We start from the raw sequence: 25575 nt of genomic DNA, 5'->3' as shown, positions 1-25575 counted from the left end.
AGCAGCATTGACCGATGGTAGCTATTAGCTGTGTGACTATTATAATCAATGAAAATTACTATGTGTTCTTAGCCATATTTCAAATGCCCAGTAGCTACATGTATTAGGCAATGAAGATTATAGAATTTTCCTAACATTGCAGAAAGTTCTACTGGACAGTGCTGATTTAGAAAACCTTGGTTTCCCCATCTCTTGGAAAAAAGACGGTTTAAAGGGGGCTCTTTATTGTCACTGCTCCAAATGTACAAAAAAAATTAGAAAATAACCCCCCAACTCAATCCCCCACCCCCATAACATTCCCCCCCAACACAAATAATTTTTCCCAAAACCACAAACATCAACTGGTCCTGGTATTTCCATAAACAGTGCAGCTAAGAAACAGTTTAGAGAAAATTTAACGGGATTCAGATTATATCCATTCTGTCCTCTCTGCCCTGAGAGTAATAATCCCATATGGGTCCCAGTCCTCCCCAACAGTCTTCCCATCTCTGGTGGAAGAGTCCTTTTACAAAGTGGCATTTTTGGCTGCTGCTTTAGAGATCCTCCTGTGCCTTCTTCTTCTTCTTAGTTTTTTCTTCTTGAATTACAGGGGGATTTGTTGCCTCTCGTTGTAGATAGCTAATAAAATCACTTAATTCACGGCCACCCTGAAAACAGAAAGATCACTCTGAAAATTTAACCTTTTAAAGAACTTTGGATTTTTTCCCCAATAGGAAGACTTTTGACTTTATAAAAGCACATTAGCAACCACATATATTGACCATGAAATTGAATGTTTCCAGTTAAATAAAACTCAACTGGATATGTATGTGTATGTGTGTATTTGTGGGGAGAAAAGGCAACCCACTTACTTCATATTTCTTTGGATTTAGCTTCTTGTTGGCTGGAGAGAAGTAGATGGTAGGAAAACTGGGTTTAAAAAAAAAAAAAAGTGTTAACTCATTCAGGTGCTTGAATAACTCCAACATATACTTCCCCAAAAACTGTTTCTAGGAATAACTTCTCATGATTTCTATTTCTGTTCTTTCTTTCTTTTTTTGGAAGATTTTATTTATCTGACACAGAGAGAGAGCAAAAGCAGGGGGAGCAGCAAGGATAGTCAGAGGGAGAAGCAGGCTCCCCATGAAGCAGGATGCAGGGCTGGATCCCTGAACCCTAGGATCATGACCTAAGCCGAAGGCAAATACTTAACTGACTGAGTCACCCAGGCGCCCCCCCCCCCTTCTTTTTTTTTTGGAGAGAGCATGTGTGCAAGCAGGGATGGAGAAGGAGAGAAGAATATTAAGCAGCTTCCATGTCCAGAGCAGAGCTGACCTAGGGCTTGATCTCACAACCCTGAGATCATGACCTGAACTGAAATAAAGAGGTGGCCACTTAAGCAAATGAGCCACCCAGGAACCTCTCATGATTTCTCTCTCTCCTTTTTAAAGATTTATTTATTTGAGAGCAGAGAGAGCATGACAGCATGACAGCATGAGGGAAGGGGCAGGGGAGCAAATGCTGAGCACAGAGCCCTGTGCAGGACTCAATCTCACAACCCTGAGATCATGACCTGAGCTGAAATCAAGGGTTGGATGCTCAACCAACTAAGCCACCCTGGTGCCCCAATTTCAATTTCTGACTAGATACTATTCTCCATCAGTGGCTAGGTTACATCCTATCAAAACTCAGTAATAGGAGAGCTCACAAAATCTGTGGCAGTCATGTGGGCCCATGCAGTACAACTCCCAAGCCAAGAAGGCATCAGCAGTTCTGTGCTCAACTGCAATGAAGAATCCACTCCATAAACTATGCCCAATAAATAGTTTATAAGCTTATTTTTTCCCTGTCAATTGCCTAGACAATTTTATTAGCATTTAATCTACTTACCCTCTGACTTCATATGGAGAAGGCACATCATTGGCTGTGGCATCCATCTTGGCTATGATAATATTTGGGTCTTTTCTGAGCTGTTAATAAAAAGGTTAGATCTTTAAACTTTCATTTTTTGGTGACTGAGGGACCCTTAGCCAAATCAGAGCTTAAAATAACCTCATTTTTAAACACCCGAATAAGTTCTGCTCAGGTAGGAATAATGAGGCTTGTACACTATATCTAGCTTTCTACAGTGTCCTTTCTCTCTCTCGGTTTCTCCAAATTAAGACTCTATTTACATCTACCTTCAATATTACCTGGCCTAAATAATGGATTCAAATAAATCACCAAAATTCAGAAGCCTGAATACCTTTAACTATAATCTAGTTTGAGTGTTTGGAGTGGAAGATCCGAACAAGTGTCTGAAGCACCGTACAGGCTAGAGACACTAGGGGGCAGTCAGGAGAAAGTAAATAGCAGACAGTTGAAAAGAAATCTAACAGTACTTAGGTAATGAGTTCATTAGGATAACCAATTTGGCCAAAGCTGAATATGTGTGTCAACTTCCTAACTCAAATTTTATCTTCAGAATATGGTTCAGACTTACCTTCTCTCCCAGTTCTTTATACTTAGGCTCCAGATTCTTACAGTGACCACACCAAGGAGCATAAAATTCAATCAGTACATCTTTATTTTCATCATTCACTATTTCATCAAAATTCTCCGCTACCACTACCTGGAATACACCAAAGATTCTCTAGTTGGTAAGGCAAGGTGAAGAATAAAATTCACATGCTATATTTGTTTCTGGACCCAAACCCTCTCAAACTTGATGTACTGTCACTGAATATATGTCATTGAAACCCAAATCATGTTTACAGATTACATTAAGGATGTTCTGGTCATTTTCTAACTCATTCCCGTGTTTGTCACCTGTCAAACTTTGTTCAGGAAGCCACAGGAAGTAAGCACTACCCACCCTTCCCTAATCTCAAAGCAACAATTCTGAAACTATTCCTTGAGGTTAGCTGGCTCTATCCCGAAGAGTAACTTAGTTCTAATATAAATACCTTCCAAAATTCTAAGATTTTATACTTTTGCTCCTTCTGAACATTGTGAACTCTGCCAATGCTTATTTTATGATACAGGGAGGGGAGGACAAACAAAATAAAAAACATGATGACCAACAAGGTCTCACTTAAACCCAGCATTTTTTGGAAGAGGGGAAATGAGGAGAGTCTATTCTATCTCAATAAAACTAAGCATACAGGGGGAAGTGAGGACAGGCTGCTGCTTAGAGCCTTGATGAGGCTATGAACACCTCACCTTTACTGGCCCATCATTGCTCTCTGGGATGGGCTCAGACTTCAGGTATCTCTTCAAGTTGCCATCAAAGTAATCCTGCAGGAATCTTTCAAGAGCCTTGCCATCACGCCTGCAATTAGAAAGACAAGGGTCGGCCTTCTTAATCTTCTACGGAGAGGATGAAAAGTAATTTCTTAGAATTATTTCTACATATTCTAGCTTCAATTTCAATGTTAGAAACTGGAAGCTAAAAACAGGAGCTTATCTCTCAATATGCAGATCTACTGACTGAACAAAAACCACCTCCTTATATTTCTAGTGTGTACTTTGTGGATTAGGAAGGTCAGAGAAGGAAACACTGGTCTTCTGGAAATTTACTTCTGCAAAAGAACCAGGTCTTTGTTGCTCTAGAGAATACCGTGCATTTATAATATTCTGTTTTACTGATTTGTTCACAAGGAAGATTTTCTCTGGTTTTGGTCTCCCAATGTCTCAGAAGGTGAAAAGTCATACTTTTCTAGGGTTTTTAAGACCTTTCCATTCCCTGAGTTTACTTTAGGCCAGGGTAGTATTCCAAGAAGAAAAGACATTCTACAGGGATGGAAGGGGGCTGCACTGGTCTGAAATTACATCAGTCTCAGACTGTCCAATGCTCTCTAACTACTATTTCTAACGGCAGGGTAGAAATGACCTAAGTATCCCAAGCTGCTGTCCTTTTGTTAGTTTTCAGAATTTATTGAGGATTGTTATCCTTAAATACCTATAATTAACTGAGAAAAATGACAATCGTAGGTCTTAGCTAGAAGACCTATCCTCACATTCTAATGTTCTTTATAAATCCTTAGTAGTATAAAAGGTTTTAAGTGTCTTTGCAGAATCAAATCCCAAACCCACATTAACTTATAACTCACGAGAACTCCTCTTGCATGACAAACTTCTCTCCTTTTGCAGTTCTGATAGCAACAACAGGAATCTCTCCAGCAGTGCTTTCCAAGCCAAAATCAGAAAGTTCGTGGCTAAAGGTTTTGCGGCTAGCTACAGCAAAGCTGAGTTTGTTTCCAGCATCTAGAAATTTCTTTGCTACCATCATCACTCTGTGGGAAACAAGATATTTATACCAAGATTTATACCCCAGTGGTAAAGCACTTCTAAAATCAAGAAGCAAGATACTAGAAAGCAAAGACTAAATTTTACAGTCCATGCTGCCCTCTGGAATCAGTCTGAACTATATTCTTGGGCACCGACACAGAATTGTGGTCCACTCCAATGTCTTATAGAACGTCACTGCCAAACTGGTGGTACCAATCAAATAGTCCATTCCCACTGAAGCTTGCTAATTTATATAACTAAAATATTATAGGCATAATGACTGATCAGAAAAGAAAATTTAGAAGGATGCAATGCACTAAAAGTTTCAGTGGGCAAATAGGCACAATATTTTAAATATTATTATTTAATATTAATAAACTAATATGTTATTAAGTTAAATAGTTTAATTAGCATTAAAATATTAGACATTATAGTAATTGATATTTGATATTATCAATTGATGAAAGTTAGTAATATTTTAAATCACTTAATATTTGAATATTTAATATCTAGAGTCTAGATCACATTTCCATCTTTTACTGGGAAGTTAGGAACCAGCTATGTCACAAAGCAAAGGAACACCTATCCTATGGAGATATGTCCAAGAGATTTTGCAAATAGTTTGTTACTTGTCCTTACAGCTTCAATTTTGTTTCTTTTTAAAAAAGATTTTATTTATTTATTTGACAGACAGATCAAAAGTAGGCAGACAGGCAGGCGTGGAGAGAGGGGGAGTGGTAGAGGAGGCTCGAGGCTGAGCAGAGAGCCTGATGCAGGGCTCAATCCCATGACCCTGAGATCATGACTTGAGCCAAAGGCAGAGGCTTTAACCCACTGAACCACCCAGGTGCCCCTTCAAATGATTTTTGGGAGTCAACTGTTCCCATTCCTATTGGCCCTCACATCATACACTGTAACAGGATAATTAGAAGAAACTGTTTACACACTGGGTAAACCTATTTACTAAGGAGAAAAATGATCCTTATTACCTGTTCCTCCAGTAGTTGGAGCCTTTAGCATTCTTTTCATAGTCCACATCATAGTAAGCCACAAGTAAGTCCTTGCCCTGTATCAAATCTTTATTGTCTTCTGTCATGTGAGGGCAGATCCCAAAACTGAAATAAATAATCCATTATCAAATCTGGTAGGTTTCACTATGTTATGGAACTATCACATAGTAACTGACAGCACTTAACAAAGTAAAGAAACTTTCAACATAAAGGATAAGTACTGAGCAATATACCTTCTAGGGAGTCCTAGAGTCCTAGGGTCCACACATTACTGCCTTAATATAAACTTCAACTATTATTGTTCAATCCTTTGAATAAGGCTATTTAATCCAAAACATAGGTCTGCTTAATAACTGAGGTAAGAAAACTATAATGAAGCCAAGAAATCCCAAACAAGATATAAAAAGGTACTCACATGTTTTCTTGGATAAATTTTTTAATCTTGCCACTAGTCATTTTCTGTTCTATATATGCCACAGTCTTGTCTTCAAACTTGTTGGTTAAATGTGAAGGACGAAACAAAGTGATACCCCTAAAAAAAAAAGTTACTAGTAGGTAGGTAGCAGCAGAATGATCTTCCATCTTTTATTTAAATCTCAGACTACTCTTGCTGCCACTTTTACTGTCATGATTTAAGCATACAAGGACTCTTTTCTGGGAACACAGACTTGGCAACACAATGTCATCAAAGCCAAGGTGCTACATCATCTTAATCTCAGGTGCAATAATTGGATATGAAGGTTTAATAAACCTTACACTGGAAAGTTAGGAGACCTTGATTCTTTTTTTAAAGATTTATTTATTTATTTATTTGACAGAATGAGAGAGAGGGAGAGCATGAGAGGAGAGAGGGTCAGGGGGAGAAGCAGATACCCTGCTGAGCAGGGATCCTGATGCAGGACTAGATCCCGGGACTCCAGGGTCATAACCTGAGCTGAAGGCAGTCGCTTAACCAACTGAGCCACCCAGGCACCCAGGAGACCTTGATTCTAATTGTAACACCATTAATTTTAAAGACCTTGTGCTAGGTATCAATTGAATCCTCTCAGGCTTTAGCTTTTTCTTCAGTACAAAAGGGGATTTAAGGAGGTTAGAGTAGATGATTACTTTCCAAACTTTTTTTTTTTTTTTTAAAGATTTTATTTATTTATTTGATAGACATCGCAAGTGGGCAGAGAGGCAGGCAGAGACAGAGGAGGAAGCAGGCTCACCGGTGAGCAGAGAGCACAATGCGGAGCTTGATCCCAGGACCCTGGGGATCATAACCTGAGCCGAAGGCAGAGGCTTTAACCCACTGAGCCACCCAGGTGCCCCTACTTTCCAAACTTTTAAAAATAATAACAGAACCCAACTTACCCCCAAAACCCAGGATGTACAATAAAGTAGAGCTTACTCTTATTGGAAGGTACCTTGCCTGGCATGCCCCTTGAAAATCCAACTCTCCCACATAGTAGAAGAATTACTTCAGCAGAGAAAATATCTTAAAAGATTTCTTCCAGCTATAAAATTCCATAGGGAGGTATATAATTATAGATAATGTTTAGTTTGAGTTCATTAGAAATTCCTTTGTTCTACACTTCTCTTATCCCAACAAACCGACTTTACCTATTTTTCTCTTGCTGGTACTATTTTGCCCCTCTACCTAAGCCAAGCTCTCCTCACTCCACTGAATACTTAAAGCAAATTCCTTAATTTCTAGACTTGTTCAGCTAAAACTGAACCCCAATTTGGTTCTGACTCACGGGTTTATATCAAGTGCCAGTTTTCTCAGAAAATACCACTATTCTAACTACTAGCATCTCACCTCTAGGTTTTCCTTCATTCATTCCTCCTCCCCACACTGAACACACAGCCACATACAATTTATTTATTTATTTAGAGGCAGAGCACCAGCAGGAGGGGCAGAGGGAGAAGAAGACAGAGAATCTTAACCAGGTTCCATGGAACCAGACGGAGGGCTTGATCTCATGACCCTGAGGATCATGACCTGAGTTGAAATCAAGAGTCAGACAATCAATTGAGCTACCCAGGTACCCCCCACCCACACAATTTTATCACCCGGTTCTTCTCTAAGCTTCAGCCCTTTAAGTCCTTATATCACTCTCTCACTCATCCATTATTAACCACTAAATTTATGTCAATTAAAACACAGGCACTTTAGGGATATCTGGGTGGCTTACATGTCTGACTCAATTTTGCCTCAGGTAATGATCTCAGGGTCGTGAAATCAAGCCCCACATTCAGCTCTGCACTCACCAGGGAGTCTGCTGAAAATTCTTTCTCTCCCTTTCCTCTCTCCCCCACCCCCTCCTAAAAAAATTGGAAAAAAAAAAAAACCCAAAACCACAGGCACTTTAAAAGAACAAAGGGAACTACATAGCAAAGGGAACCTAATACAAACACACTGGGCAAGCAAAAATGTGACCAGGGCTAATACTGCAGGGTTTTTTTTTTTAGTGTAGTTACCAACTTCAGAGCAGTTATTCTCAAAAAATAGAAATCCAGCAGTTTCATATAACCTTTAATGATGTTATACATGATGACTTTAAGACACCCTTCATGTAAGGTCTTCTCAATAAGACTTCTTTTTTGTTTTTTTTAAGATTTTCTTTATTTACTTGAGAGAGAGCATGAATGAGGAGAAGGTCAGAGAGAGAAGCAGACTCCCCATGGAGCTGGGAGTCCGATGCGGGACTCGATCCCGGGACTCCAGGATCATGACCTGAGCCGAAGGCAGTCGTCCAACCAACTGAGCCACCCAGGCGTCCCTCAATAAGACTTCTTTTTTTTTTTTTTTTTTTTTTTTTAAGATTTTATTTATTTATTTGACAGAGAGAGATCACAAGTAGGCAGAGACACAGGCAGAGAGAGAGAGAGGAGGAAGCAGGCTCCCTGCTGAGCAGAGAGCCCGATGCGGGACTCGATCCCAGGACCCTGAGATCATGACCTGAGCCGAAGGCAGCGGCTTAACCCACTGAGCCACCCAGGCGCCCTCTCAATAAGACTTCTAATCAGAAGCTGATAGGCCACTTTAAAGGCAGCCACAATGAACAACATATCTAAGGTAACAGACCGATAGGCAATGTGCTTAATGAGCCACAGGTGGCTCCACATCCGTTTACAGACCTGGTGTGTCTTAAAAGACAGACCTACAACTTTGCATCTGGGACTTTCTAGTTTCAAATCCTCGTTCTGCCACTTACCAGCTGTGAAGATAGGCAAATTACTTAACCTCTTTGAGTGCTTTCTCCTCTATAAAATAGTAACAGATCTGTGTCACTAGTTAAGAGAATCAAATGAGTCAATAGTAAATGGCACATATAAACCAGTAACACTAGCCCTTGGCACACTTTTCTTCTTTATATGCTTACCCTGAGTAATCTCATCTAGTCTCATGGTTTCAACAATTCTTTAAATGTTTATCTCTAGTTTAGAACTTTCCCTGAACTCTAACCTCATTTATCCAGTTGCCTATTGGGTCTTCACCATCGGGACATCTCACAAACTTTCATTCATTAGGCCAAAATGAACTCATCATCAATCCCTTCGAATTTGTTTCTTTTCATCTTTCTCCCAGCTTAATGATGACTGTTGTTAGCCCAGTCACCCAAGTTACAGAGACCTAGATTCATTCTAGAGCTTCCTCTTTTTACACATGGCTAGAGACCAAATTCTATTCTTTACATTTTTTTATACTCTCTCCTTCTTCATGTCCCTAATGCTGCCTTCATTTAGTTTCTGGTTTGGACTCTTACTGCCTTGTCATTCCTCCCCTTTCAAACTATCATCACATGGGTACCAAGAACTTTTCTTCTGAAACACAAAAATCACATTACTCTCCCACTCAAACAATGACTCTCAAATGACTAAAAGAGAAAATAAAAATTCTTTTGTATGCACTTAAAAGCTTCTGTAATTTGGTCTCTGCTTACCTTTCCCTACCACCACATTTATAAACAATACTCAGTAGTACTACAGAGCTCAACATTCCTAAGCCATTGCATATCTTCAGGCCTTCACTTCTGCTGCTCTACCTGGAATAATGTTTTCTTTTCTTTTAAGATTTTATTTATTAGACAGAGAGACACACAGTGAGAGAAGGAACACAAGCAGGCGGATTAGGAGAGGGAGAAGCAGGCTTCCTGCTGAGCAAGGAGCCTGATGCGGAGCTCGATCCCAGGACTCTGGGATTGTGACCTGAGCCGAAGGCAGACACTTAACAACTGAGCCACCCAGACCTCCCTTCTTCTTCTTTTTTTTTTTTTTTTAAAAGGATTTTATTTATTTGTCAGAGAGAGTGAGTGAGCTCAAGCAGGGAGAGTGGCAGGCAGAGGAGAAGCAGGCTCCCTGCTGAGCAAGGAGCCCAATACAAGACTCGATTCCAGGACCCCAGGATCATGACCTGAGCTCAAGACAGACATGTAACCAACTGAGTCACCGAGGCATTCCAGGAATAATGGTTTTGAGGATTGAACTCATGACCCTGATATCAAGATCTGAGCTGAGATGCCAGATGCTTAACCCACTGAGCCACCCAGGTGCCCTTATCTTGAATAATTCTTTTTTAATTTTTAATTTATTTTTAGGATTTTATTTATTGATTTGACAGAGATAGATCACAAGTAGGCAAAGAGGCAGGCAGAGAGAGAGAGGGGAAAGCAGGCTCCCCATTGAGCAGAGAGAGCCCGATGTAAGGCTCAATCCCAGGACCCTGGGATCATGACCTGAGCTGAAGGCAGAGGCTTTAACCCACTGAGCCACCCAGGCGCCCCTGGAATAATTTTTTTTTTTTAAAGAGATTTACTTATTTATTTATTTGTCAGAAAGAGAGAGAGAGATCACAAATAGGCAGGCAGAGAGAGAGGGGGAAGCAGATTCCTGCTGAGCAGAGAGCCCAATGTGGGACTCGATCCCAGGACCCTGAGATCATGACCTGAGCTGAAGGCAGAGGCTTAACCCACTGAGCCACCCAGGCACCCCTGGAATAATTTTTACCTCAACTGCCATAACCTGCCTGGAAAAACTTATCTTTCAAGACATACCTCAAGAATCACCTCCTCTATGAAGTTTCTTCTGATGCCACTCCCCACCCCAAAGGAAAAAAAAAAAATCACTCCCTGTTCTTCCAGCACACCCTGCATACATTTCTATTATAACACCTATAATGCTCACTTAACACTTACATTTTTAAATATATTCACTGTCTCCCCCTACTAGATGTATCTCAAAGGCAGCAACAGTTCCTAGCACTTATAATAAATCTTTTGAAGAAACAGGCATAAAAATCACCAGTTCATACAATTAGTACTTGGTCCAGAAATTTACAAGGGAGTCACTTACTCTCCATCATCATCGTATTTGTTCACCAGAGATTCCACATTGGTGTGTGCAAATCGGTAGTTATCCCTCAAGTTGCTGGCTGCTTTTAGAAATTCAGAGTGAGCTTCACTGAATAAATCGTTGAAAAAACCTTTAAAAAAAAAGTCAAACACAAGGAAGAAACATAAAGTGCTGAAACATGATCAAACTTCAAAATTCTTCTATTTTTTGTGCTTACTTCAGCAGCACATATACTAAATTTTTTTTTTTTTTAAGATTTTTAAAAATCTATTTGTCAGAGAAAGAACACAAACAGGGGGAGTGGCAAGCAGAGGGAAAAGCAGACTCCCCACCAAGCAAGGAGCCAGATGTAGGACTCAATCCCAGGATCCTGGGGTCATGACCAGAGCCGAAGGCAGATGTTTAACCAACTGAGCCACCTGGGCATCCCATAAAATTCTTCTATTTTCAAAGCCTTCACTCTATTCACAGGTAAGCAAAGTGAGACCAGCAACAGGACTGGGTCTGCTTTGCTGTGACTACCTAGAATATCCGACAAAATACTTTGGATGAGAATTTTCCCTCTACCCTTAAAAAATAAAATTTGTCCCAGGGAGCCAAGGGAGAGGATTTGTTAGAGTTTACAGCTTTTCCAGTTTTTCACAATTAAAAAGATTTGGGCAAACTGCTTAACTTCTTAAGAGTTTCAGGGACTATTTTAGGTGTCAGAAAGATCAAATAAGACAGTATGTTAAAATAAATCATCAATTACTTCACTGTATTTTTTGACTTGTCAGAACTTCGAGTCTAGAAAAGTGACTGAAACCTAAGTGTTTATTAAATGTCTGAAAATATACACAATACATATTGAAAATATACAGAATCAGTAAAATCCAGACGATGAGACGTAGCTTTTAGTCAAATTTACATTACAAACCATCTTCTACTGCTAGAAAGTCAGTTTTATTATAATTATGAGATTAAGAGAAGCAAAAACACAGATTTTAAGTTTAAATTTAGTTTTTAAGTCAAATAGACATTTAAAAAAAAAAAGATTTTATTTATTTGACAGAGATCACAAGTAGGCAGAGAAGCAGGCAGAAAGAGAGGAGGAAGTAGGCTCCCCACTGAGCAGAAAACCCGATATTGGTGCTCGATCCCAGGACCATGGGATCATGACCTGACAGAGGCCACCCAGGCGCCCCTATACATTACATTTAAAACAAAAGAAAGAACACTCAAGATGTTGAATGTATTTAAGTGCAAGTTATTTTAAGGATAAAATGAGATACCGTAACACCCAAGAAAGCAAAGTACACAAATCCTACCAATTCGATCTCAAGACCCAAATCCCCTACTACTGTGAAAACAGCAGACACAGAGGTTTATTTATTATTTACTAGTATCCTCCTATCCTAAAACCTTACTTTCAATCTTAAATCTCTGAGTTTGAGATGTGATAGAAAAAGCTGAAGATATTTCTATTTTGGGTCTTTAACTAGAATCACATCTTTATTTGTAAGAACACAAAGCCACTCCAATAAAACCAATTTTTTTTCCCATTATAGTAATGATGACCTAAATCTGAGTTGTCTTTTCAACTGCCCCCAAGGTTTCCTAAACTGGTTTAACTTTGTTATTTACTCAGATACAGAAGGTTTCTGAAACCAAATTGATGACTGTTGTATAATCAAATATTTGCTACTTACCCACCACAGAAGCATCTTTCTCACTAATGAACTTCTCAAATTCTTCCTCAGTCCTGAGAGGAACTGAAGCTGGTCCCGCCTGCTTCTTCAGGTGGCTGACAATTCCATCTTAAAAGATAAGATGAAAGATCATAGCAACAAAAATTTCTAAATTTTGAGAAGGCAATCATTCACATAATTCAAAACGCAAAGATTTGAAAGGGAGGCATCTGGCTAGCTCAGTCAGTGGAGCATGTGACTCTTGATCTCAGGGTTCTAAGTTGGAGCCCCATGTTGGGTGTGGAGAGTATTTAAAAATATAATCTTTAAAACAGACACACCATGCATAAACAAGCAATTACATTTTTATTTTCTTTCTCTTCTCTCCAAATGGCAGCATACACCTATGCTATTCTGTATTTTTTGTCATTTAATATAGTTTGGAGATAATTTACGCCAGTGTACATGAAGAGCTACACCCCAGCATTTTTTACACCTGCATAGTGTTTCACTGTATGGATGTACCATAATTTATTCAACCAGACACATATGATGGACATTTGTTTCTAATTTCTTGCTGTTATAGTTCTGCAATAAACAACCTTGTACTAATGTCATTTTGCACATGATTGAGTAGATCTGTAGGGTAAATTCCTAGAAGTAGATTCACTGGCTTGAAGAATACATGCATTTATAATCGTCAAACTACCTCTCCAAAGAGAATACTTATTTATACCCCTACCAGGGATCTATTAAAGTGTTTATAACAGTACAAATTAATAATTCCTCTTTTCATGTTATTCTCTCTGCCTAGAACACTCTTTCCCCAGATATCCTCCTGGCTCCCTTCCTCACCTCCTTTAGTTTTTTCAGTTTTGTTTTGTTTTTTAATTTTAAACATTTCTATTATTTGAGAGAGAAGAGAGAGAATGCACACAAGTGGGAGGAGGGGCAGAGAGAGAGGGAGAAGTAGACTCCTGGCTGAGCAGGGAGCCCTCCTTAAAGTCTTTACTCAAATGCCATCTTCTCAACGAAAGTTCTCCCTACCATCGTACTGTAAACTAAAACTTACTCACCTCCAATGCTCCTGAATTCCCTTCCCCGGCTTTACTTTTCTCTATAGCACTTTAATTCTCTGTCCTCATTATTTTCATCTATCTATTCCCACGACAAAGTAAAATCAAAAGGCTTAAGGATTTTTGTCTCTTTTGCTCAGTGATATATACCTAGCTCTAGAATAATACTTATTAGTACGTTAAGTCTGAGAAACATCCACTTTACCAATAAATTAAGCAAACAAATCCTGTATTCTCAAGTAGCACAGAGTCACTTGTAGCCTTACATTTTAAAGGCAGAAATTGCACAGAGTTGGCTAGCTAGTACAACGGTTTAACTATATATAGGTCAAATTATGCCATGTATAGGATCCACCTACATCACATTTTCCTACTGAGGTGAAATGGGCTAGATAAGTAAAACAATTTAGAAAACACAAAAAATCATCTTACCCCTTAAGCCTAGTTGACAGACCATTAAGCTACTTCTGGGGTCCACTAAAACTATTTATAGGCTCAAAATGCCCACACGCCAGACAAAGGCAATGCTCCTACTCCATAATATTCTACCTCTTGCACCCCCTTTCTCATCTAAGTATTCTACTGATTTGTTACTGGCTGAAACAGAGTACTATTTAACTCTTTCAACATGATTAGCCTATTCTGCATTTTTTCTCATGTTTCTTCCTTCTCTCTCCAGTCATGGACTTTTTTCCCTTTCAAATCTTTTTTTTTTTTTTTTTTTTTTTTTAAAGATTTTATTTATTTATTTGACAGACAGAGATCACAAGTAGGCAGAGAGGCAGGCAGAGAGAGAGAGAGAGAGAGGGAAGCAGGCTTCCTGCGGAGCAGGGAGCCCGATGCGGGGCTCGATCCCAGGACCCTGAGATCATGACCCGAGCCGAAGGCAGCAGCCCAAACTACTGAGCCACCCAGGCGCCCCCTTTTTTCCCTTTCAAATATTTTCCTCAATTCCTCACATAGGAGGGGATGCATTAACAGGTTAATTGAAATTGAATATGATTTGTTTAGTCTCTAAGGGGATTATTACTATGTCATGATACAAATTACAGAGAACTTTAATTTGTGGCTATGATGAAAAAGTGTTACTTTTCTCCCTAAACATTTAAAATCCTGTGGGAGGTTTAAAGGGAGTACAGAGCAACCAATTTGAGCAGGAGGGCAAACAGCATAGTTCGCAGAGAATTACGTGAACAAAATTATGCGTTCTAAGTAGCCAAACATCTGGCCTCCTTGTCAGATACTAAGAAATTCTTAAATTTAAGAAACCTATGTTACAGGCCAAGTGACATTATCTGACCAGTAGCAGTCTCACTGGGTTCACCTATAATTTAGTTAAGACATGCTCAAGTTCAGAAAAACATTTGAGTAATTCTAACTGCTAATTCCATCCTAAATCGAACAAATAAAATCTGAATAACATGGGGCTCTTCATTAATATTAACTTTCTCGGTTAGGAAAAAAAATTTTTTTTCTTTCTGTGCTTATACATATCAAATTTTAAGTGTTGGCTAAATGACCTCAATGGAGTCAAAGTATTTTTTCATGCATTCGACAAAGAGTTACTGAGTATCTACTACATGTGAAGAGTCTGGGTGCTGGAGACGGTGTACTAAATAAAGTAAACAAGGTCTCTGCTTTCTTAGAGCTTACATTTTAAGTAAATCTCCAAACAATTAAAAAAAAAAAAATCCCCAAATAAATAATTTAAAAATCAACTAATAAGCAGCTCTATGTAGAGAATTAAGAAAATGATGTGATAAGATAAGGTCTGGTGGCATGTGAAAGCCTCTGGGAGGTAAAATTCAAGCCATGATCCAAATGACAAAAAGGAACGAGCCAAGCAAACAAAGGGGAAAAACATTTCAGGCTGGGAATACAACAAGGACAAAGGTCCAAAGGTGAAACAATCCTAAGCCCATACAAGAGTTAGGTAGTAGCCAAGTTATGCAGAGCTTGTATGTAACAATCACATAGACTAAAAAAAATTCCATCTCCCGAAAATACCCAACTGAACTTTTCTCTTAGCTTTCCATCATGAAAAGGTAAATAAAATGTACGTCATTACTTGAAAGACTCAAAGCAAAACTGTCTAAAATATTTTTTCTCATCAATTATAGGCCCTAGAGGATCCAGCCTGGGTGGCTCAGTCAGTTAAGCTCAGGGCATGATCCTGGGGTCCTGGGATGGAGCCTCCCATCGGGCTCCCTGCTTATCATGGGAGTCCTCTTCCCTCTCTGCCTCTCCGCCCAACCCTTGCTCACAGTCTCTAGCAAATGCCTAAGTAAAATCTTAAAACAAACCAACAAATGAACATCTGCCTTCAGCTCAGCTCATGACCCCAGCATCCTGAGCTCGAGCCCCACATTAGACTTCCTGCTCAATGGGGAGCCTGCTTCTCCCTCTGCTGCTCCCCTGGTTATGCTATCTTCCTCCACTCCACATAAATCTAAAAAATCTGAAAATAAATAAATAAATAAATAGCTTCAGCTATCTCCCTCCACTCCACATAAATTAAAAAAAAAAAATCTAAAAATAAATAAATAGATAGATAGATAAATAAATAAATAAAAAGCTTCATCTAGCACCCATGCTAGTTATACTGCCACCACATGGTCTTTCTGTCCCTTGTACTCATCAGCTCAGTTATAACTTAAGGCCTTTTTGTACACCTTAGAGCTTTTCCCTCTGTGTGGAAGGCTCTAGCCCAGATCTTCTCAAGGCTAGCTCATTCCCATTATTCAGGTCTCAGCTCAAAGGTTATAGACAGCCCTGATAACACTGATGATGTGGTACTCCCAAACCCAGTCACTAGCACAACATACGGTTTTATTTCTCTTCTTTAATGCTCTTATCAACTAACTAAATATATCTTGCATATTCAAATTAAATACTTTTTCTTATTTAAAAGATTTTATTTATTTATTTGACAGACAGAGAGAGATCACAGTAGGCAGAGAGGCAGGCAGAGAGAGAGAGGAGGAAGCAGGCTCCCTGCTGAGCAGAGAGGCCGATGTGGGGCTCGATCCCACCCCCAAATTAAATACTTTTATACTGTGATAACATATACATAACATTTATTATCCTATTTTTAAGTATACAGTACTGTGGCTTTAAGTACATTCACACCGTTGCACAGCCATTCTCCAGGACTGTTTTCATCTCACAAAACTGAAACTCTACACATTAAAAAACTGTCCATTTTCTCTACCCCGTAGGCCCAGGGAATCACCATTGTACTTTCTGTCTCTGTGCATTTTATTACACTAGGAACCTCATATCAGTGTCATGTTATTTTTTTGTGACTGGTTTAGCATAATGTCTTCAAGGTTCATCCATGTTGTACCACATGTCGGAACCTCCTTTTTGAGAGTGAATATTCCACTGTATCTGTATATATATGTTTATATATAATTAATAATATGTGCATTTTATATGGCCAGTCATCCACTGACAGACACTTGGGTTGCTTCTACCTTTAGCTATTGTAAATAATGCAGCTGTAATAAACATGGGCATACAAATTTATCTTCGAGACCCTGCTCTTAATTCTTTGGGGTATATACCCAGAAGGAGGATTGCTAGATCATCCAGCAATTTTTTGTTTGTTTGTTTGTTTGTTTGTTTTCACTTTCAGGAACTTCCATACTGTTTTCCACAGCAGCAATACCATTTTACATTTACACCAATAGTGCAAATGGTTCTAATTTCTCTGCATCCTTCTAGACACTTGTTATTTTCTGTTGTGTATGTGTTTTGGGATATAAAGTAGTTACCTATATATACTTTTAAACTTGATTGTTGTTTTCTCTTCATTTCCCAGAATGTAAGCACATGAAGAGTAGGAACCTTGTCCGTTTTATCAAGAAATACAGAGCACCTAGTATATCTAGAATATCTGTCACAGAGTAAGTACTCAGTAAATACGTCAAATGAAAAAATGCCAGTAGACTTTATAACTCAAGTTCAAATATTTTCTACATTATTTATATACTCTGTTTTAAAGAAGTCTTTTGTTAGATACCAAATTGACCTCTTAGATGAGGATTTTAAAGATTTTATTTATCTGACAGAGTGAGACAAAGAGAGCACAAGCAGGGGGAGAGGCAGGCAGAGGGAGAGGGAGAAGCAGATGTTCCAATGAGCAGAGAGCCTAATGTGGAGCTGGATCCCAGGACTCTGGGATCATGACCTGAGCCAAAGGCAGATGCCCAACTGACTGGGCTACCTAGGCACCCGTTAGATGAGAAATTTTTATGATTACAAGTATGTTGTATAGAAAAATGTCATGTTCCCATTACAAAAACAGAGTACTTAACAAATTCAGTTTCCAAAATGTAATCCAGGATCCTTACCGGCAGTCCTGGGCCCATCATAAGCACCAGCTTCTTCACCATCTCTAAATATCTTCAGGGTTGGATATCCACTGACTCCATACTTATTACAGGTGTTTGTGTTGGCAGTACAGTCAACCTAAAGATTAAAATACACGAACCATCTGTTATCCAGATGCTTGTTGCAGGTTCCTCCTATATTCCCAAAATATTAAGACTGCTCAAATCATAACAGGATCAAGAAATTCTTTGCACACATACCATAGAACATATATTTTAAAGGCTGACTGGTGTTGGGCTAGTTATATCACAATCACCATTGCTGGACCTCCTACGAAATGCATAAATGACTATTTAAATTCTTCCCTCAAAGTCTCTATTATTTAAAACAGTAGTTTCCACCTTCTTTCTGCCTTAGAATATGTGAAGAATAAATCACTTAAATAACTAACAGTACCTTTTTCCCTCTGATAATGATTACTATAAAGGGGATGGATGGAGATACATATCCTTTAGGTGGGATTGAGTATAATTTGATTTGGCAAATCATCTAGAGTTATTAGCAAAGTACCAGCACTTGAATACGCTCCCTGAGACAGTCTGACTATGGGCTAAACTCTAACTAGGTAGATCTAGAGACACCTGTCAGGAAGAAGAAAAACAATATGGAAAACAATTCCTATCTATTTATCCACTTACTCTAAAGTCGGCAGTGCTACTACACGTACCCTGCATATGTTATTTCATTTCCTCTTCACTGATTTGGAGGTATGGTCCCAATGCTTTAACATCAGTTGAGGTGTAGAGAAGTAATGTGTCCATAGTAACACAGGCTATAGCCACACAAGGCAGGAATTAAATCAGGACTGAACTTTTTTCCCCCCAAGGTAATCCACCATAGAAACATCAGGATTAAAAGCAGTTTCCAAAAACAGTCCTATAAATGTATGAACTATTTATCTGAGGCTGACCAAGATGTGAGCTTTTTTTTTTTTAAAGATTTATCTATTTGAGAGAGACAGAAAGGAAGGGCACAAGCACATGGGCGAGGGGAGGGGCAGCACAAGAGGGAGAGTATCTCAAGCAGGCTCCACACTCAGCACAGAGCCCGAAGTGGGGCACAATCTCATGACCCTAAGCCAAAATCAAGAGCCTGACACCTAACCAAATGAGCCACCCAGGTGCTCCAAGATGCGAGCTTTTATACTGTAGTAATAATAGTAATTATTATAGAATAATGGCAGAATTCTAGAAGCATTACTACTATTGTAAAAGCAAATACCAAGTTTATTATAGTTGACCAGTTACGTACTTAAAACAACCTGTCATTTCCTATTCCTATCACTATGAATATCGTTAAGGTAGTTTAGGGAACTCACTTCTTCAATAATTTTCCTCTGACCTTGATGACTATACTTTCCATATTTGCCCTTAATTCCTTTTTACCATATATTTTACCTCTTTCTTATTCCAGTAATTCCCTTAGTTTCACTACTTTTAATCTTTAGAAACCATCAATTGTATATTTGCTCAGAAACTAGTATTCTCTTCATGTACCATAAGAGTAGAGAAAAATGAATGTAAACTTCACAAACTACTATTTATACCCCCTCCTTTTAAATTTAGTTAGTTAACATACAGTACAATATTGGTTACTGGAGGTGTGCCTAGGTGGCTCGGTTAAGGTGTCCAACTCCTGATCTTTGCTCAAGTCATGATCCTCAGGGTTGGGAGATCCAGCTTGGTATCCAGGCTTGCGTCAGGCTCCCAGCTTAGTGCTTAGTGAAGTCTGCTTGAGATTCTCTCCTTCTCCCTCTGCCCCTCCTCCAACTCAGGCACATGCTCTCTAAAATAAAATCTTTTTAAAAAATTGGTTTCGGGGGCACCTGGGTGGCTCAGTGGGTTAAGCCTCTGCCTTCAGCTCAGGTCATAATCTCAGGGTCCTGGAATCGAGTCCCACATCAGGCTCTCTGCTCGGCAGGGAGCCTGTTTCCTCCTCTCTCTCTCTCTGCCTGCCATTCTGCCTACTTGTGATCTCTGACAAATAAATATATAAAATCTTAAAAAAAAAAAATTGGTTTCGGAAGAAGTCAAGGATTCATCACTTACATACAACACCCAGTGCTCCTCACAAGTGCCCTCCTTAATGCCCATCCCCCATCTGGCCCATCCCGCACCCACCTCCCTCCATCGATCCTCAGTTTGTTCTCTACCCTCGAAAGTCGCTTATGACTTGTTTCCCTCTCTCCTTTCTTTCCTTTTCCCCCTTTGCATGTGTTCATCTGTGAGATCATACAGAAAATACCCCATTTTCTTTAATGAAGAATCTGCCTAGACTCACCTTTGCTAATGGGACTATTCCTTTTAATCTGGTTGCTGCTGCTTCATACTCAGGGGCAAGCCTCTTGCAGTGTCCACACCTATATAAATACATTAAGAAAAAAAAAAAGGGCCAAATTCTCATTTTAATCTTTCAAGATTGTTAACTGTGTTTCTCTAGGATGAACCTCAAACTATAATGTTACTTTTGAACTAGTTAACTGCTTCCAAAAGCAAAAACATCACCTGAACAACAGCCATTACTGATAAAGTAACCAGAGCTCTCATGGGCAAAAGTACTATCCCTAACCTGAAGTTGACTTTACAGGACTAGCTTAGCTCGGAGCAGGCAAACTGCTCAATTAAATACTTTCTCAATTAAAAGTATAAATGAGCCTTGAATGCTATAGTCAGAATTAAACCCCACATTAAAGAGAGAAAGGGGTCAAGCCTTCTGGACCAATTAATGAGGATAAAATGAGGGCAAGATAGCAGCAATCCCATTTCTGGCAGTATTTCCCAAAAGAAAGCACATTTTTTTCCTTAGGAAACCAGCACTATGATTCTTAAAAATACAGTGACTGAAACCTTATAAGGTTCCAAGTATGATATTAACTCTTTAAAAATCACTATCAGGTACTTTTTCTCCACTCCTTCATTAGGAATCTCTTTGTCTAAAAACCTGGTTTGAGACGGCAGCAGAATGAGGCCCAAAAGGCACTCATCTGCTACAGATAATTTAGCAGCTATTGGAGTCTTTTTTTCTTCCCAACTGAGTTTCAACACAGCATTAGAATGATGTATTTAAGACAGCAAGCCTTACTTTTACAGCTACACAGTTCTTCTGGTTGTAAGAACTGATGGGGATAAAACATTGTCAGAGTATTTTCCCAGAGGGTCATCAGAAAGAAATACCTGCTCCTGGCCTGGGAAGTACTAAGAGTCCCATAGGCACACTGTATATGCAATGGGGGGATGGGGAGACACTCCTCCTTATCAAAGTATAATTAGCACCAGCTATGTCATCTCTTTAAAACCCATGGGGTTGCAGAGGGACTACTTTGAGAAGGTAAAGTAGTTCTGTGACCTTCCCAGATAGCAAAAACAGAAAGAAACATAGAACAAACTTAATTTCATAGCCAGTAGTCTCAAAATTTATTTTATTAAGTGATGGACAAATAACTTGGAAACATTTTGCCCCTAAAACTTGTTTAAAACAAAGGACTATATAAGAGCTTATATTTTCAGGGTCTTTAGGAGTTCTATTCAAAAATAATCATTAGAAAGCTTAACTGAAGGAATGGGGAAGGAATGTAATAGGCTTCAACTGTACTGGCTTTAATTTTTAGACCAAGTGGTGAATAAATGGTATTCCCTATACTGTATTTCATGGATGCACATTTTACCATATCTAAAATTGGCATGTGCCCTGCAATCATGTCATAGTTTCAATGGTCGGACTTCCTTCTTTGTGAGACATGAAATAAGGATTCCCCTCACAATCCATGGCATCTTACATGTATGTGGAATATGGTATTATTCATTACATCCTCTGTATTCCTTTATATTGCAAAATAAAGTAAAAACTCATGTACTTGTATTCCAACAAAACACAGATCCTAAATGATTTAATAAAATAACCAATTTATCTGAGAATTTCAGGCTGTGGAGAACATAAGGGCTCAAAGATTAAAAATAAAAAGGTTAAAAAATGTTAAAATTGGATCTGGGCCTTTAAAAATTTAAGGCTTCAGCCTGGACCCATCCTGGCGTATTTTAGATAAAGGGGAATAGTCGCACAAAGGTAAAATTACTAGTGAAAATGATACTCGGAGAACTGTGGAAGGCTCTGTTTGTTGTTATTAAAAGATAATGTGTGGGGCGCCTGGGTGGCTCAGTGGGTTGGGCCGCTGCCTTCGGCTCAGGTCATGATCTCAGGGTCCTGGGATCGAGTCCCGCATCGGGCTCTCTGCTCGGCAGGGAGCCTGCTTCCTCCTCTCTCTCTCTGCCTGCCTCTCTGCCTACTTGTAATCTCTCTGTGTCAAATAAATAAATAAATAAATCTTTAAAAAAAAAAAAAAAAAAAAAAAAAAAAAAAAGATAATGTGTTATGTGTATTAAGACTACATCAGTCAGCAATATATATAACTGGAAGGGGGAAAATAGAGATAAAAATAACAGCCACCTAGAAGATAATATATTTCACATGGCAGATAATGAAAGCTTGGACCAGAGTGACAGCAATGAGAATAAAAAAGAAAGAGAGAGATTTCTGTTGAATATATAATTTTCAAGAAGCCTGAGGCAACAGATTTAAGAATAGTTTCACCTCAACCACCTCAAAACATTTAAAGAGAATAAAATAGTATAAAATAATTAGACTGGACCAGTGGGTGTCAACCCAGATGCATATAAAAAATACCCACGGAGAGAACCAGCGGTATAAGGGGACATATGTGTGCAAGTATCAAGGCTGGATCTGAAAACCACTGTCCTAGGCATTTGATGACCTTATGGATGCATTTGCTGCATCAAATGCCCAAAGGAATAAGCTGTTTAACGAGTTCCTGAGAGACCAGAGGAGAGAGCCTTCTTCAAATTCACCAGGAATGGAACTCAGGTGGAGTATGAAGATTTACCACTACTTCTTTTACCCAGTCCTAGATAGTATTAAAATAAACAATTCCATCACCTTCAGGGATGGCACCTAGCAGTAATACTGAATCCCAACAATCATTACTTCATGTGACAAATGTCTCTGACAGAAAAACTGATACAGTCCTTTCTTTATAGAAACACCAGTCTAGAAGGAGTGACAGACAATATTAGGCCCCAACTGAGAGGTGGAAGCAATCAGTTAGTTGTCCAAGGAGCTAAATCTTATTGAAAAGATCAATTTGGGGTGGAAGGATACATAGAAATTCCAAGAAAGGGAATCATCATGTATAAAAAGAAGTATTTCATTTTATACTATCCACAGTGTTTTTCAATATGTACTCCAGAAACATTGTATATCATTGTATATCAAATATCATTTAATACTACTGTCCTAGAGGGTAGATCACAAATCTACAACATAGGTAGATGTTGAGGACTTAAAACTTAATGTTGATCAATAAATTTTCAGATACTATCGCATTTAAGTAGTACTATTTATTTCCCCAGAGAAATTCATATACTCCCATTCTTACAAATTACACAGATGATTAACTCCATAATGGAAATATAAGTTTACAAAGTCAAATGCAAAAAAATCTTTCACTTTCACTGTAAACCAAAAGTGCAAAAAATACCAAAATAAATGAGATAAAAAACTTGCTTAAAATAGGACAATTTTACTTTCAATGGGATTCTTTAACTGTTCCTCTAACTTGTGAGCTAGTTCTGTACAAAGGATTACAGCAGTCAGAAAACATTTCTAGCTTTAGTATTAATAAAAATAGTTAAATGTAAAGAAATCAGGACATTATTAACAGGAGACTTCCTTGATTCCAAATTAGTCACTCAGAAAACCCATCCAGCTTGCTGGCATTGTGGAGGATTACCTTACCTTCTAGACCAATTAAAAGCAGACACCACAGCAGGGATCCACCCAATTTTGGGGGGAGTTCAGTGCATGATGGGATATGCAGTTTTTAGGGAAGCACATGCAACAATTTAAAGCAGGAAAGAATACCTTTAATGGGGGGGGGGGGACTGCTTCAAACTAATAGTCTAGCCCATTAGTCTCCAGGGACTGACTTTATGTTGACCCCTATAGTCACAAAAGCACCACCCAGTTTTGATACAACCCCATCCAGACACTCTAAGTACAGTTACACCCCTTCAAAGTTAACAGTGAGGTTATATGATTGGGAAGTTGCTTCTAAGATGGAATGTGACTTCTGAAGATACATAACGAAAGACCACCTATGATGTGTAATCAATACTACCAGCTGCCCACAGGAATGCCCTGCTGGTAAAATCCATCACAAGCTGAAAACAAAATCTCTTGCTCCTAACACATCTTTCCGGTTCAGGTGGTCTTCATCACCAGACTTCTAGTATTACCCCCAGCAAATCTGCTGAACCCTTGCTGAGTGAAGACAGAGTTAGAAGCAAGTAAAAGTTATACACCAACTTTTACTGATACTTTTAAATTCAAACCGTTTTTCATTAAAGGTATTGCACCAAGAGTTAAAAAATTAAGTACTGTAATCAGCACGAATACATTGAGCCATCCCAGGCCTGAAAATAATCACGGCTCTCTGTGGTAAAGATTAGGGGCTTTTAAAAAAAAAAAAAAAAAAATCAGGTCTACTGAGTCAGAAATCCTATTTGCTCTCACGCCCCCACCCCCAACTTTTTGAGTTAGCTGTATCCTAAAGAATTCACACACCTGTTCAGCGATTATAGCATTTAAGCTATAATGAAGCTAACTATTTCTCCCCATAATGGTTACTTTCTCACTGGAATCTTTCTGGACATTTTTCAGAAATCCTAATTAAAACCGACACTTGAGACAGATTTCTGACGGCATTACGGTTTTCACCCACTCTTTCTGAAGGGATTCTGTTGGTGCTGAAATGTGATCAGCTTAATGGAGAAAGTGTGCACCATGCGATGGGACAAAATAATTGTCGGCCTCAAGAAAGCACTTACTACCATTCTGCAGCCACTGAGTGACCTTGGCTAGAAACCAATGGCTGCGGGGCGTGGGGCAAATAGAAAGGAAGTACTCTGGGGGCCCAGGGCCTCTGCATCTGGCGAAACATTCGCTTCTGATATAAGGCCTTGGGACGCCTCGTTTGCAGGATGGAGAGTATTAAACATTGACTCAGCCAGAAACTGTAAAGACACCGTTCGGAAGATGGAGAGCATTAACACTGACTCAGCCAGGAAAAAGATACCAATCTAAGCCGGGTAGGGGGTGGTTAAACCCTTTGCAAATAGGAAGTGCCGCAAAAGCAACGAGGTAAAGATGTGGCCCTGCGAGAGCAGGGCCTTGGGGTTTTCTTCCCGGATCTCGTTCCCAGGCAGTCCCGACTTGTCCGCTCTCGGCGAGGCAGCTCGGCTCCCCGGGGGTGGGAAATCTGCCGGCTGCAGCCGGGCCTGCTGAAATGGTGGAGGGCGCTGGCGCTGCGCAGGCCCAACGGTTCCCGCGCCTTCGCCCCCGGCCCGGGCCTCCCGCCCTCCCTCCCTCGCCCCGGCTGAGTGGCCTCACCAAGGGGCGAAGAACTCGACGAGCATGAGGCCCGCAGAGCCCGTGTCGGAGATGCGACTCTCGAAGTTGTCGTCAGTGAGTTCCAGCACGTCGGAGGCAGAAGCGAGACCGGCCGCGGCGAAAAGCAGCGCCACGCCGGGGAACAGCGCTCGGCAGCAGGGGCGCATGGCTACGAGGTGAGGTTAGGGGCGGCCGGGAGGGTCGGGGCTCGGCGGGGACTGCGAAGGCCGGCCGCGACCACGGACCCTGTGCCTGCGCTCGCGCGTCTGGCCCAGGCGGACCTGCAGCCGGAGGTCCCAACCCCCCAGCCGGGCTCCGGCCGCAGTGTGGCAGCCGCCGATTGGCTGTGAGGCGCCTGCGTCGGGCGGGCGGGCCCAG

General features: G+C 39.8%; 1 protein-coding gene across 1 annotated transcript; it reads right to left on the bottom strand.

Annotated features, from left to right (window-relative positions):
• Positions 1-377: 377 nt before the first annotated feature.
• Positions 378-25523, bottom strand: PDIA3 (protein disulfide isomerase family A member 3). Its single transcript, XM_059181382.1, has 13 exons — positions 25198-25523; positions 20017-20095; positions 17697-17814; positions 12287-12394; positions 10599-10728; positions 5674-5790; positions 5238-5363; positions 4071-4253; positions 3181-3289; positions 2462-2590; positions 1870-1949; positions 852-909; positions 378-647 (listed from the first exon to the last, which is right to left on the bottom strand). The coding sequence occupies exons 1-13, from the start codon at positions 25362-25364 to the stop codon at positions 534-536; spliced, it is 1518 nt and encodes a 505-aa protein (XP_059037365.1). The 5' UTR covers positions 25365-25523; the 3' UTR covers positions 378-533.
• Between the last annotated feature and the right edge of the window lie 52 nt (positions 25524-25575).

Source organism: Mustela lutreola, chromosome 7, assembly GCF_030435805.1.
Source record: "Mustela lutreola isolate mMusLut2 chromosome 7, mMusLut2.pri, whole genome shotgun sequence".
Taxonomy (NCBI): Eukaryota; Metazoa; Chordata; class Mammalia; order Carnivora; family Mustelidae; genus Mustela; species Mustela lutreola.
The sequence above is the reverse complement of the archived record's forward strand: the minus strand, read 5'-3'. Positions and strand labels throughout refer to the sequence as shown.